Source organism: Xyrauchen texanus, chromosome 6 (genome assembly GCF_025860055.1).
Source record: "Xyrauchen texanus isolate HMW12.3.18 chromosome 6, RBS_HiC_50CHRs, whole genome shotgun sequence".
Lineage (NCBI taxonomy): Eukaryota > Metazoa > Chordata > Actinopteri > Cypriniformes > Catostomidae > Xyrauchen > Xyrauchen texanus.
Genome location: NC_068281.1, coordinates 10306873 through 10323347, shown reverse-complemented (window position 1 = coordinate 10323347; position 16475 = coordinate 10306873). Strand labels below are relative to the sequence as shown.

Here is a 16475-nt window from a genome sequence, read left to right as displayed (position 1 = left end):
CCCTTAGTTTAATAAGTGTTTATTTTGTGTGTTTAACGTGCACTTTCCCGCTATAGGATACGTGTGGCTGGAATTAAAGGTCTTCAGGGTGTCGTTAGAAAGACTGTGAATGATGAACTGCAGGCAATCATCTGGGAGCCTCAACACATGGATAAACTCATCCCTTCCATGCTGTTCAACATGCAAGACAACGAGGACTCTGAGAGGTATACACACACACATTAAAGCAAAGGAAATCCTTTTAAAGTTTCCTGTACAAGATGATATTGCTGCTAAATATGTGCTTACATTTTTTTGTTCTATACCAAGCACAAAAGATACCCCACCAAGCACATGGAGAGAGCAACAGGGGAATAAAAGGAGGGAGGAAGGGAGATTTTCTTGATAACACAGGAGGGGGTATACATGTGGAGGGCAATCAAGGATATCGGATTCCTTTGAGCATGTGTGTGTTTGTGTGAGAACAACCTGTGAAGGTGTTTTAGAAAAGGGCTCATGTGTGCATGGAATATTTAAGTCTAATTGGTTGTTTGTGTTTGGGAGAATGGAAACATCAATCAATCCCCTCTGGTCTATAGTCAGGAGCTGAAAGCTGATCAGGTGGATCAATCACTGATTAAGGTTGCAAACACAAAGCTGGGCTGCGTTTGATTGACAGGTGTGAGATATCTGACCTGCAAGTCTCACAGCAGACATTTTCTCACCTGAAGATTTTAAAATCTCTCAAAATATAAATGTGTAAAATTGTATTATTTACTCTTGAATTACTTTGTAGGTGTGTACATTTAAAGGTCCCTGCACACTTCCAATGAAATTGAAGAAAGAGCAGTGTGATGTCATTTAGAACAATATCTGGCATTTTTTAGATTGTTCTGGTGGTTCTCACAACAGCTCGCCTGGGCAAACACCTTACTGCCTTAGATCCACACAGAGCTATTATTGTCAAGGAAAACTAAAATGAAAACATGTTCGTAAACTGATTTAAAAATAAAAGGTGAAATGATTGGAAAAAAACTGGAACTAAAATGATTTCATAATTCCAAAATGAACTAAAATAAGATCAAAATGACCTTGAATTAATTTTGTTTAAATGTTTTATATGTAATACATTAGGGTGAATATGGGTAAAGGGGGACCCTTTTGGAAATGTTTCTTTTCACTTTTAATTATGATCCAAATGCCACATAACCTGACATTATGCTTTTATAGAAAGCTTAGGATGTTTTTTACCTTAGTTAAAGCAAAAATTAAGAAATTTTGGAGACCGTTATTTGACCAAATTCCTGTTTTATTTTCAGGCAGTGTTTTTAGAGTAGGACAAAGGAAAAATTATTATGTACAAAATATCTACAAATTATTATCTATAAATTAGTTTTACAATGTTCTTACTCTCTTTTCCATCATAGATCATCAATGTAATATTTACAGAGGATATGACAAATTTGACTATATTATCACCTTAAAAAGATTTACCTCAAATTTTTGTCATTTTCTTTACCATTGTTTTTGCCACCGGTCATCATGAAAAGTGCTCTATCACACAGCCTGATGTAAAATCATCAGTTGAAAACGGAGGGGTTACCAGGATATCATGTTTGGGGGGGGGGCATTTGGCTTGTTTGGGGGGGCAACATAAACAATTGAAAAAATCGGCGCAAAATTAAGCTATACTACACACAATCAGACCTCACTCATCTGCTAGCGATGGAAAAATATGCACAGAACAATCCACTTTTAAGTTGTAATTTATCATCAGATGCAGAGGCGTTTCCAGCATTGAAGGACATCCGGGGCTTAGCCCAGACAATTTTATTTTCACTCTAGCAACCACTTCCCTGTAGTCCAAAGCTGGTGAGAGGGTATTCTTTGAGTTTTGCTCTGGCTGGGCCTGTTTCTACAGTTCCTAAATCTTCCACTCTAGTACTATCCTCAACATCCTCTCTCCTCCCTGAATCATCTGTGACGCAAAAGAACAGATACAGCACATAACTTATTGCAAATCAGCTTCAAACAACTAATTCATCAAGTGCTACATATGTCAAAGTGTAGACCAATACCATTGAAGAAAATGTATTGGGAAGAGCAGATCAGTGGGATTGCCCTAAGATCTATCATGATTCTTGAATTTTCATGTACATTAACATAAAGTCATCACAAAAGAGTTATATTATAGTGAGTAAAGTGAGGTAAAAAAAATATTGAATATAAATAATTTATATTTTTTGACATAAATAGTCAAAATGATGTATAAGATCCTAAGTTAAAGCTATACATGAATGACTTTAGTCTAAGTTCATTGACACACTATGGCATCGAACTGTATATAATTCTCATCATCTCTATGAGAAGAATTAATCTGTCAAAATCCTTTCATTAGGATCATTGAGATAAACAATGTTTCACTTTTAACTTTCTCTAAAGTAAAGTGACTGATTAATTGTTACCAGTTTCCATGCCTGATTCTGGCACAGCTGCTGCTCCTCAGTCTGTAGCTCATCTTTGCTACACTCTACAAAACCATTTAATCAAATCAAAGTGTATATTTCCTACAAACTAATATCACAAAACAAGTGACACATACATTTTATGTTAATGCTTATTGGTTATCCTTAGCGAAAACAACACCTGATAAACAAGAAAAGTACGCTCCCAACGGGGCTCAAACCGCGGTCTCTGGCGTGAGAGGCGACTGTGTTAACTCGGAGCTACCAAGCTGCGTTAATTTAAACAAGGAGGTTAGAGGCTACAACTCTTGAGGTTTAGCATACTGTGGGTGAAAGCCAGCTAGATGATGATCTTCAGACTTTAAGGACAAAAACAAATGTGAATTCTTACCCACTGACTTCTTTTGGAAAAATCCCCAAAGCCTCATTTGCTTAATTTTTGCTGTCTTTCCTGCTAATTGCCGTTAACTCGCCACTGAGTAACGTTAGTTGATGTCAACGACTGTGCAAGCTCCTCCTCTACCTGCTGCATATTCAACAGAGAGGAAGAAACAGAGTCGCCCATAGGCTACCGACAGCAAAGGAACTTATTCTATAGGCTAGATTATGCCTATGTCTATTTTTACAGGCTGTATGCAGTATGTGCAAAGCCAAAACACAATGAAATAAGGCAACTTATGATTTCGGGAGTTTACATAGGCTTTTGTCTGGTTTCATATTTGTCAGTCAACTTTTCAAAATACATTCGGGGCTACCCTCAAAACATTCGGGGCTGAAGCCCCGGCAAAATCGGCTGCCGCCGAATCTGATCAGATGGACAGATTATTTCTCAAATTCTCAGGGGAGGCAGAGCTTATCCTAGGGGAGGCACTGCCTCCCCCAGCCTCCCCCTAGACACGCCCCTGGTTGAAAATCTAAAAGTTAATAGTTTACTTTCTCAAAGATTAATTTACTAATGGCTTTTAAACATTTAAGGAAATACATATGGATACATAAGTGCAAGTACAATATCTTCAGGATATTCAATATAAAATTATTATACGAATTTATATAAATATATAATTATACATAGTTATCATTAAATTATATATATAATATATATATTTAAAAAAATAAAAAATATTCAGATAATTAAAATGCATTACATTCTTGTGGCAGAAGAGTTAATCATTGATAAGACAAAACAAAAAGCAGCTTTAGAATACAATGTATTGTTTACTACCATATTAATGACCATAAGTCAATCATTGTCATACAGTTCACAGCAATCCATTTCACAAGTGAGTTTGTAAATCAGTTGGAGATTTATTATGAGGGCTTGTTTAAGGATCCGTAAATTTACACCTGTGTCATACATGTTTTTTATTAATGCTTACAAAACTTTTACATCTAGAGCCAAGAGGTATATTAAAACCAACAACAAAAAGGAAAATTAAAAAAAAAAACAGTTTAATAAAAATATCAAATTGTTTACATATTTCAATACACTTTACAGCTTTCTTGTTACTCAAATTGGAAATTGTTCTTGGGTATTGCTGAACCTCTGAATTAAAACTAATGTTTTATAACCACCATACTTATATTTATGAATACTAAACTTTGCCAACAAAAGCAGAACATTAATCAAATAATATTCCTTAAGAAGAGACATGTCATAGCTAAAGAAAAACAAATAAAACATTTTCAAAACAAAGTTGAATGCTGGGAATGAAATGATCTCTAACAATCTTGCAGAAATCAGACCAAAAACACGTTGAGTAGGGACAACTCCAAAATAAATGAAAAAATGTTTCCTCCTGCAGACCACAAAATGTACATAATATATCGACATCACAATTAAATCTCTCTACAAGAAAATAATTAGTGAGGTAGTACTAATAAATACGTTTGAAGGAAATTTCTTTGATTTTATTCGTGATTAAATATTTATGGATAACTTCCAAATTTTGCACCATCTCAATCCAGCCTTGCTTGTTTAGCGTCTCGGGTGCGTTGCATCATAAACAAAATGTTTAGGTCACTATGTCAAGTTAAATATAGTTTAATACTCAATCTTTAAATACATCTTGAGATCCCTTAGTTCGCATTTGCGCTCCAAGTGTTTTGAACGCAAAAACGTGTTTGTTTTGTTCTGCCTACTGGAGTGTTTTCTTCGCTGTATAAACTGTGCGTTGCTCATACAGCTGAAATTTCACTTACTGCCCTCTGGAGTAAACGGGTGGTACTACAAGCTCGCATTTCTCAGGACTCTGCCTTATTATGGTCTGGGGGAAGTGCAGTTAATTGCGTAAATGTTTTTAACGCGTTATTTTTTGTAAAATTAATCGCACTGAATTAACGCGTTAAATCGACAGCCCTACTAATAATTGATAGCTGAAACTCGAAAACAAAAACTAAACCTTACAAAATATGAAAACTAATGTAAACTAAATTTGAAATGAAAAAAATGGAATATAAAATGGAAATTAAAACAAAATGAAAAATCCAAAATTAGAATTACCCTGTGTCCACATCATCGGCAGGTGTGACCGTGAGATTCACCTACTTTGAGCCCGAGAGCTAATTCCCATTCAGTCAATTAAGATCAGCCAACATGAACCCACATAATTATTTGTGAGCTGGTGCATCTGTAGGATTGTTCACGTAGAGACGTTTTACAAGAACAAAACAATCCACTCGTGTTTTCTTTGCTGCTACACTCATGTTCCATCTTCTGCCGAAAGCCAATCATACATCTGCCCAAAGAAAGATATACCTATCATTATTGTGTCTGTACTCTACCCATTACCACTCTTTTATACACCCATCTTTTCAGTAGTATTAGTATCATGTTGCGTCCTGCCCAAAAACTGGAGAAAAGATGAGATTAAATAAAATGGCACACACCTCCCTTCTACTTATTTTAATTCTACTATTTTCAAAAGTTACAACAGTTTCTAAAAGATTAAGTGTTCAACAACAATGAAAGACTGGAATCACCCACAGTCAAATTGATTGTAGCATCAGTTACCTACTAAAACCAACAATCATACACTCAAACAACTAGAGCAGTACATCATGTCTGACACGAGAGAGGGGAAAGCACCAATGCAGAGAGGTTCTGCTGGGATTTTATCCTGAAGCTCTTTTCCACACCAACCAATCCTGACAGAGGACTGATTAGCAGTCATTATTGCAGACACCTGATGTTGGTCAGCCTGCAAAGAGAGAGAAAAAGAGTCCACAAAACAGGAACACACACAAGGGAAGCAGAACTCCACAATTGCAATAAAACATCATACATCCATGGATGTAATTAAACAAAAGGACAAAATATAAGAATATACAAATATGTACAGGGACGTAACAATCATCATAAATTATAATATCGGAATGTAACCGGTGCATATTAAGGCCACATATAATGTGTTAGCACATTAGCGCCATGAATGCACAATGTAAACATTACAAATTACGCATTATCTACTGCAAATATAGAAATTTAAATCATCATCTAGAAGTTAAAACAGCTTCTTTTACTGATCACGTGTGAATTCTACTCATAGAATAAGATGTCAATGACTACAACACATTTTAATGTCACATTAGTTGATGTTGAGCATCCTCATATTTAAATGTACCTGTAAACGCCTCTCCCAGCTGTGAGGCGGGTGTCTAAATGTTTGCAAAAGGTATGTAGTTGCTCAGCTGTTTCAAAAAACAAAGCAGCACTTCGCTGCGAGTGTGTTGGGCCCTTTAAAAAGTCTTCGGCTATGTTTGAAATGTCATACCATATTACCCATTCCTATTTTTGCATTATACCATGGTCTGTGCACAGTACACAAATTCTCTGTAAGCCTGTAATACCCTGATGACCTACTACATTTACTAAAACATTTGCATCATGGAACCAGACTACACTGTGTGAAAAACTGTATCTCAAAATGTAGTGTGCTCGACCTGACCTTGCATTTACATTTTAATGACTATACTGTAGTAGTGATGTCAACTGCAGTTTTTACAGTCTCTTTCTTGAAGGTAAAGTCCACCTGAAAATTCTACCAATATTTATGTCACTCCTGCTCTCTTTCTTCCGTAGACCACTGAATGAGTTGTTTGGCAGAATGTTAGCCTCAGTCACCATTCACTTTTATTGCATTTTGTTTTCTCCATGCAATGAAAGTGAATGTTGTCTGTGGCTAACATTCTGCTCACCATTTGATTGTAATTCCAAAAAATGCCAACTTTTTTAAAACAACTTTGGTTAATAATCTTTATTATTAAGATAATAACTGAATGGAACTCTCTTAATTAAACATGCAATGCAGTCATGTGGCATTCAGAGGTCATGTGACAGCAGTGTAGCATACTACAGATAAAATATGCATCGTAACATGTTGTGCACAGTTTTACATACTATTTGAAAAATGTTTGACAGCAAAGTATCTCGTAAATAGTATGCTAGTATTCCATCACGAACATAGCCACCGTTTGCTGTTGCACTCTGATCTTGTTGGATGTGTGACTGTTGTTGGCTCCTATACACACATACACAACGAGGCAGCTGAATTGTGTGTGTGTGCGAGCGAGCGAGCGCTCACGCATACTTGTGTGGTTGTTTCAGTTTTTCAAGGTCGTCAGATTCTGTTAATTGCTTTCCAGGGGCTGTCCGTTAGACCAAAAGTAGAAAGTGTGTGTGTGTGTGTGTGTGTGTGTGTGTGCCATGGCGGCTGAGTTTCCTCACAGGTCTCAATGCACCATTTAACACACACTTGTGAATTTGACATTAGAATGCAGAGGCTGCATGAGGCATTGCATATGGTTTACCACAGAGTTCAGAGTTTAATGCATATGTTTGTGTGTTTACAGTTTCAGAGTCAGAGTCAACAAAGCTTTAATATGATGATTGTCAGCATTAACAATACAAAACATATACAGTTCTTAATGAAGAATCAACATGTACTCACTCTCTTGTTGTTCCAAACTCATATAACTTTCTTCTGTGGAACAGAAAAAGTCTCAGTCGTCATTCACTTTCATTTTCATCTTTTTACTATACTATGAAAGCAAATGTTTACTGAGACTTTTTGTGTTCAACAGTAGACAGCGAATATGAGTTTGGAATAATAATTTTTGGAAAATATAAAAAGTTACCAGAGTAATAAATCACCAATTAAAGTAATAGATGCTCATCACTGCTGGTTTTTGGTTAAAATATGACTAGTATTTGTCTGTTTCTCTCTCCTTCTCTCTATCAGGTCTGGAGAGGAGAATCCGGCTTCATTGGCGGAGAGTTGTTTTCGAGAGTTGCTGGGTCGCGCTGCTTACGGCAACATGAACAATGCTGTGCGTCCTGTGCTTGTGTAAGTACTGTTGCCATGGCTATAGTCTGCTGTAGGCACCATAGATTTACATACCTAGATGCCATTTTATCAGCTGTGACCACATGCTACTGTGCTGTTGTTGTTTTTGACAACCATAAGAAGATGCACTGCTGCTAATTTTAGCTAATAAAAGTGGTAGGACTATTAATCATAAACGCAACGGGATGGGTGGGTCATAACCATAAATTAACTTGGCATCAAAAACATCCATAATATGCTGGTTTGTTATATATTTGTTAGTAAATCATATAGAACCAATCATACACATAGTAAGTTTTCACTATATAAACTCAGCAAAAAAAGAAACGTACTCTCACTTTCATCTGCTTTTATTTTCAGCAAACTTAACGTGTGTAAATATTTGTATAAACATAATTTAAGTACTGCAGTGCATCTCCTCCTCATGGACGGCACCACATTTGCCAGTTCTTGCTGTGAGATGTTATCCCACTCTTCCACCAAGGCCCTTGCAAGTTCCTGGACATTTGTGGGGGGATCCTCCGATCCAACAGGTCCCCAAACATGCTTAATGGGTTTGAGATCTGGCCATGGCAGAACACTGACATTCCTGTCTTGTAGGAAATCATGCACAGAACGAGCAGTATGGCTGGTGGCATTGTCATGCTGGAGGGTCATGTCAGAATGAGCCTCGGGGTAACGCTCATTCCTTCGATAATAAACGCAAGTACGAACATCACCACTCGCGACCTGTCAGTGAAGAGCACTTTTTGCCAGTCCTGTCTGGTCCAGCAAAGGTGGGTTTGTGCCCATAGGTGACGTTGTTGCCGGTGATGTCTGGTAAGAACCTGCCTTACAACAGGCCTACAAGCCCTCAGTCCAGCCTCTCTCAGCCTATTGCGGACAGTCTGAACACTGATGTAGGAATTGTGCATTCCTGGTGTAACTTGGGCAGATGTTGTTGCCATCCTGTACTTGTCCTGCAGGTGTGATATTTGGATGTACCGATCCTGTGCAGGTGTTGTTACTCGTCGTCTGCCACTGCGAGGATGATCAGCTGTCCTTCCTGTCTTCCTGGAGTGCTGTCTTAGGCGTCTCACAGGAAGGACATTGCAATTTATTACTCTGGCCACATCTGCAGTCCTCATGCCTCCATGCAGCATGCCTAAGGCACGTTCAAGCAGATGAGCAGGGACCCTGGGCATCTTTCTTTTGGTGTTCAGAGTCAGTAGAAAGGTCTCTTTAGTGTCCTTTATAACTGTGACCTTAATTGTGGTGGTGTAGTGGTCTAAGCACATAACTGGTAATCTTGTAATCAGAAGGACACTGGTTCGAACCCCACAGCCACCACCATTGTGTCCTTGAGCAAGGCACTTAACTCCAGGTTGCTCCGGGGGGATTATCCCTGTAATAAGTGCACTGTAAGTCACTTTGGATAAAAGCGTCTGCCAAATGCATAAATGTAAATGTAATTGTCTACCGTCTGTAAGCTGTTAGTGTCTTAACGACTGTTCCACAGGTGCATGTTCATTAATTGTTTAGGGTTCATTGTTATGATCCATTAATAGGATTATTACAAAATTATCTTTAAAATACAGTGTCCTGAAAACGGACGTTTCTTTTTTTGCTGAGTTTATATTCTAGTGGTTCTCAAAGTGTGGGGCGGAAGACTGGAAGACCATTCTCAAATAAGGATGCCACCCATCCATGATTTTCCAGGATCGTCCCAGTTTTCCCAGTTTTTGGCCATCTGTCCTGGAAAAATTTGTCCCAGACTGTCAATACAAGTGTTTGCACATATGAACCCTTGTTTATAAGCACACTATGCAAGGAGAATAAAGTCATTATCATAAGAAATTCATTTTAATTTAGTGAAATGGTTTGTTCGGATGATTGAGATGAACATTTTTCACTTTTTTTGGATAACATCCAAAGGAATGCCCCTACTTTTACTGTATGATCTCTGACGTTCATAATGCTCAAAAGTAAAAAGTAAATCTTGAAAATATATGTCGTTTTTGAGTGAATGTTTATGTACACTGCTGGTCAAAAGTTTGGGGTCACTTGACTGAAATGTTTCTCATGATCTTAAAAATCTTTTGATCTGAAGGCGTATTCTTAAATGATTCAAATACGTTTTAAAGACAAAAATATAATTGTGCCAAAATATTAATTGATTTAATTACAAAACAAAAATTGTATTTAAAAAAAAAAAGTTTATTGAAATGGATGACTTTGACCAAATAATAAGAAAAGCAGCCAATACGTGCCCAACAAAGATGGGAACTCCTTCAATCCTGTTTGAAAAGAATCCCAGGGTGATTCCTCAAGAAGCTGGTTGAGAAAATGTCAAGAGTACATGTCTGCAAATTCTAGACAATTGATGGCTATCTTGAAGATCCAAAACCATAGTTTTGGTTATATTTGGATTTTTATAGTCACAACATAATTCCCATATAGTTCCATTTCTGTTATTACGTCGTTTAAATTATTCAAAATGTGATTTAAATAAAGAATAAGTAAGTGACCCTAAAGTTTTGACCAGTAGTGTACATTTATTAAAATTTCTGAACGTTTTCTTATTTCAAAGGGAGGCTTGACCAAATCAATTTAGAACCACTGTTCTAAACCATAACCTGGACTATTAAACTATGCACGGTTGACGTATACAGAGATTTATAATATAGAACTGGATATATTATAATGGAAAATATTCTGTTTTCAGTGGGTAAACATTAGTCAGTCAATCACAATTTGCATGTACATTCCTACATCACACATGTCCCACACATGTAATTATTTATTTAATTTAGGAATTTATTTCCTGTTTCTTGAAATCCCGATCGAGTTAGATGTACAGTACCTCAAACTAACTTCAGTGGTGAACAGATCAGCTGAATGTAAACAAGTTCATTAAAACTGAGGAAAGATACCAACAGACATTTTATTGTGAACATCCAAGTGTTTATTCAGAGTTATTTTTTCATTAAAAAGTGCCTTTTTCTCACAGTCACTTGAATAAGAGCATACATTCTCTCTCTACCTCACATGCGCAGCGGACGCAAAGAGAGGTAGCGAGACATGCAAAGCTGGTTAAATTTAAACTAGGTTTAAATGGCAAACGAAAACGTAATGTATGACATGTGTCCATGTTTTACTACAGCGAGTACTTCAATATAAAACAGGCAAATCCAGGGCATTTCAGGTGAATGTTCTGATTTTACTTTTTTAATGACCCTCCCAGGGAAAGGATGTGCCATCACCCCAAAACAAGCAGATATTACAGCTTTTTCTAATTTTATTACAACTTTTAGACATTTCTGCTGCTTCCTTTGGTGATTAATGTGCTGTACTGATAAGCTGCACACCTGGGCAGGTGAATGCTCTGACATCTGTGTATTTCTTCACCCTATGTACCAAATATTATCTATAATGAGCAAATTAAACATTATACATGATTGTCACTATAAGGCAAAATGCGACTGTCGTATCCGGAGGTTGGAGACCGTGAAGCAGGGGCATTTTCGCGTATGTCATTAATGCTCTATGGCTGTGTCTCGTTTGGAAGGATGCGTCTTCCGGAAGTCGCATTTGTCGGCCGCATACGTCATCGAGGCTGTCTCGTTTCAGAAAAGCGAGAAGGAAACTTCGAATGCAGCCTTCGAATGCGACCTACTTTCATGGGAATTCGGAGGATGCATAAGGCACTTCGTGGGCACTCATAACCCACAAACATTCACACGAAAGGAATGTTAATTCCCAAGTTGAAGTACCTCAGTAGATGGGTGCAGAGTATATAATATGTATAATTATATTAATATAGAATTTAAATAAAGTGTTGGACTAAAAGTACAACTGTAAAATCTATTTTCTTTTCTCTTTACATCATTATAACGCACCTAAAATGTACCTCATACATTCCCATCCAGAGGGACTTTGTTCCCTTCTCACTCAAAGCGCTTGCGCTTGTTAAAGAGCAGCATGCTGTCATACCAACCATGTTACATTCTGTTTCTGTGTGTCCTATGAAGACCATCTCGTTTAAACAAGACTTGTTTAAAGGAGGACACTCTGTATACTGCAGCCTTAAAAGGACGCATCCTACCTAGCAAGCAGCCTTCCAAACGATACACAGCCAACAACAGTTTGGACATGCCAAGATGGCCGCTCGAACACTTCCTGGCAGTTTATTGTTGCATCAGCGATCTAGTTCTATATATATTTATAGATCGCAATGGTCCCGACCAGCCGAATGCGGTTTCTACATATGGTACAGTAGGCACTGTTGTTTGAATTGTTTCTATGGCAACAGCATTTGTTCACTCTCCATGGTTTAACTAAGCATCTACAGTAACAAATGAACAGGCCCTGACTTTAACATGAGGTTGTTATTTTTTTTCCTGGGCTGGTTCTTTGTATAATAATAATAACGCATCACACAGTACCTCTAAAACATAGATGTACAGATTATGATTGTTCTCAAGGTACCTTGACTTGTCCCCATTTTTATAAAATGCACACATCACATTTAAAGGAGACAGTATAACTTTAAGTATTTTTCATAACTTGCCTTTTTTGCTGCAATGTGACCCCATGGTATCATAGTGATGACTCTGATTGAACTTGTTTATAAGGGGAACATGTGTTGGATTTAGGCATATTTTGGGGTACAATGTGCTCGTTGTCTCCTCCAGGGGACCAGAACACTTCATGACACACAGACACGCATATGTTTTCAGAAATACACACAATGAGAAGTTTCCCTTTAAGCTCAGGTGTCCAGACGCTGCTGCTGTCTGCTGCTCATCTTCTTTTTCTCATGCTGATGGCTTCATTCATTTCAGTCTCAACACAAACACAAACAGTGCACAGATGGCTCTGCTTTATGTTAAAGGTATTGTTGATGTGAATCCAGCTGCTCTGAGCTTGATTTATGTATTGAATGGGTTACAGATGCAAATGTGTTTCTCTCTTTACACACTGACTTAGTAGGTGATGACTGCAGAGCCATAAAATTAGCAATTGTTTGTTTTTTACCTGCAGCATAGTGACTTTCCTGGCATATTTACAATTGGCATTTGCATTCATATTTTTGGACTTGATTACACATTACTGGACATCGACATTCTCATTTGAGACTTTAATCAGCAGTCCAACACAATCCGACTGTGTACTGTATATGAAAAGTAAAGAGTAATAATGGCTTTTTAATGTAACAATAATGCTATAAAGGGAGTACTGATATAAATAGAGTCGTAAAGTGGAATAATATCACAAGTATTAATATTATTCTTAGATGTTCTTATCTATTCTTAGACCTCAATAATATAAATTTGTTGGAGCCATGGTCTAGCGGTTTGCACAGTTTTGGTCCAATGTGTTGAGCAGTGGTGCTCATACAAGTTTGAATCCAGTTTGCAATATGTCCAAATCCATTTCTCCATTGCTATACCTGTACTCTCAAAACTGCATCTATCTAATAAATAAACATAAAGGTCATATTATGTGAAGTAATTTAGCAAAAGCTTTTTAAATGTAATTTAACATGATTAAAAATAATTATATTTTAACCTGTAGTATAATTTACAGATGCTCGACTTGCAGGCAAAAATGAATTTGGTGAGATAATCCACAGCGCTGTGCTTCGTTTGTGTAGAAACCTGTAAAGCAATAGTAAAAGAACAAAGTGTTAATGCCTGCAGTTCACATTCTTACCAATCTTTTATTGATGATTCCTGATTTGAACCTAAACCTATTATGTATCTTTCGGTACTAGTGGGAGTTTTTGCGCTATCTGTGGGTGTATGCGTGCAAAATGTGGGTTTATTGTATCTTAATGAAGTAGTGCAAAGTGCAATTTGCTATTTTCCTGAGAAATAGGTCATTGGGCTAACATGCTTCAAAAGCAGATCTGTTTTCAGCGCAAAGTCTAAACTCAGTTCCAGCATTTGCGGTAATAAAGTTAATGTCCAAACTCTGAAAATATAGTGGAACATGAAATGATGTCCCTGAAAATCACTGTTGTAGCCGTTTTATGAAACAAAAATGTATGAGATTTGTGTTAGAATTTTTAGAGATCATGGTATATTTTTCAATTATTATTATTATTAATGTATTTACAATTTTATTTGTGATCTAATTTGTATTGGTATTTTTCACCTGTTATAGTGATTTATAAATCACTACAAAAAGGGTCGGTGAAAGAATTTGGAGAGGGTAAAGTGTTTGGATTTGGGGAGGTCGTTATATGCAATTTTTTGAACACTTCGTTATTTTGATTCTATTCTCATTCCATTCGAAATGTAATTTTAATTTAGAACTATTTTTGGCTTAAGTTTTTCCTTTTCAATAAATGGATTTAATTTTTAAAGCAAAATCGACTGCTATAAGTGAAGTGCGTGCAAAAAAAACAAAAACCCTCGATCCACAGTCTTACTTGGAAGGCCGATACAATCACTGTTAATCGTAGCCATGATTTGTGTTTCAATTCATCAGTACGATTAATAATACTTACATTCAGTATAATATAATGGCCTACGTCTAAATAATGTAGAGATTCACATTTTCCATTTTCCAAATGGAGCATATCACTGTCATATAAATATGCCTGACATTCAACATGGACACAATTATTGCACTCAAGGACCAAGTCCACATTCTTCTAATTCATTGCTTACAGTCCATTTACACTTAACAACTTCTTATGAAAGCTGTTTTTGTTTATACCGCTGTTTTAAACTGCACTTTACCTAGCCCATTAGTCTTTGCATAATCAATTTCTCAAAACCCACTTGCGCCTAGACATGGAGCATACTTGCACGAAAATACCAAAAGATCATGGTCATGCCCATTGATTTTGCGTGTGTTACTTAAAGCCTAGCACTGCTTTTAGCGCAAGTGCTCTTAAAATAGAGAGCAATGTGTTGAAAAAGACAATGTTTACATTTTATGATTTGTTTATATGCATTTACATTTCAATCATGCATTATATTTACTGCACTCAATATTAGTATCACTGCATTTTATAGGTTTTATATATTTTATTTTTGTTAGGAGTGCACAGTAGAATTCAGGCAAAACACTATAGATTTGTATTTTGTAGTATCTGTCATATCAGTTATCAGTAATAAACAGCAATTATGTGTCAGCTAAAATGTATACAGCAGTGAATCCCTAATTAATGTTTATACATTAAAACCATTTATGTGTATAGAAATTATTATTTGTTTCTGTAGAGTTCATTAATAGATGCTGAATTAGTGTGTCTGTTGGCTGCTTTTTTAATGGAGGCTCAAGTTGGAACTTTAGATTCAGTGTTGGAGATGAGATAAACTGCTCTAACTTTGGCTTCATTTGTAAATTAGCAGCTCTGAGTTTGACTGCAATGACCAGCTCTCCATCTGCAGCTTATTAGCACACAATTCAGAAACATACTGCTGAATGCAGTGCATATGGGAGTTTCTGCATGTGTGTGCACTCTCAGGGCTCATTATTGAGACAGTTTGGCTCATGTCGGTCATTGGCTAATTAGCATTGAGTGAGATCTTTGAGAGAAGAGAATTTAAAAGCACTGAGGGGCTCTTGAGCACGTCTCCGACTCTCTTTTTTTCTCTCTAACACACTACCTCAGTTTCTCCTTCACATCTCTAACTCTCTCATCTTTCCATCTGTAACGTCTCGGTCTCTTCTTTCTCTCCTAAACCTGGTGTATACTGTGCAATATATATATATATATATATATATATATATATATATATATATATATATATATATATATATATATATATATATATATAATATAATATAATATATATAATATAATATTATATATATATATATATATATATATATATATATATATATATATATATATATATATATATATATATATATATATTTATTTATTTATTTTTATTTTTTTCTGTCATTTATGATTATTGCTTGTCAGGTTTTAAAGGGATAGTTCCATTAAGAATGAAAATTCTGTCATTTACTCACCCTCACCCTCGTTCAATCCTGTATAACTTTCCTCCATGAAACACAAAAGGAGAATGTTAGCCTCAGTCACTCATTTCTCTCCCTTCTCTCCTGTTTTGAGCTTATTAAACTGTTGGCAGTGTGCTCTTGCAGCTCTGTATTTATTAAAGTTGTGTCTGTGTGTGCGGTGGAGTGTGTGAGATTTGAATGTTGAGCTCCAGGGCAGATATCTGTACCTCCGATAAAACACAAAGCTGGTGTTTGCGAAAAGAGACTGCGAGAGGTTTTTTGGGGGGGTGGGGTGGAGAGGGATATGAGGCATTCTAAAAATAGCGTGGATTGGATGGGGGTGAGACCAGATTGACATTACCATGGCGACAGCAGGAAGGGAGACGATGGTGGTATAGAGGTTTAGAGAGTTAGAGATCAGACTGCAGAGCAGAGATATAAAGGTGTGGAAACAGGTTTTGTATTGCAGTGCTGGAATGCTCGAGTTTTTCACATCACTGCTGTGGTTGATTGGGGCCACTGCACCCAACGACACCCTGACACCAGTGCCAGAAATGACTCTAAACACCTGTATAAAAATTACTAACCTAACCTTACTGGGAATATGGGCAACTGTGAATGTGCCTTGTACCTGACCTTCTAAAGAGGCTTCAAGACATAGACTAGCTTATTTGTGAAATTGAATGAAGTGCTCCTTTCTTGTGTATAAGGTTAATTACTTAAG

At 36.7% G+C, this 16475-nt stretch overlaps 1 protein-coding gene across 3 annotated transcripts in view; it reads left to right on the top strand.

Annotated features, from left to right (window-relative positions):
• Positions 1–16475, top strand: part of LOC127645608 (protein EFR3 homolog A-like) — a 76156-nt gene that overhangs the window by 35168 nt on the left and 24513 nt on the right. For all 3 annotated transcript variants that reach the window (XM_052129269.1, XM_052129270.1, XM_052129272.1), the window contains exons 6-7: positions 57–206; positions 7682–7786. In XM_052129269.1, the coding sequence (XP_051985229.1) occupies positions 57–206; positions 7682–7786 (255 nt within the window). The remainder of the gene's footprint in view (positions 1–56; positions 207–7681; positions 7787–16475) is intronic.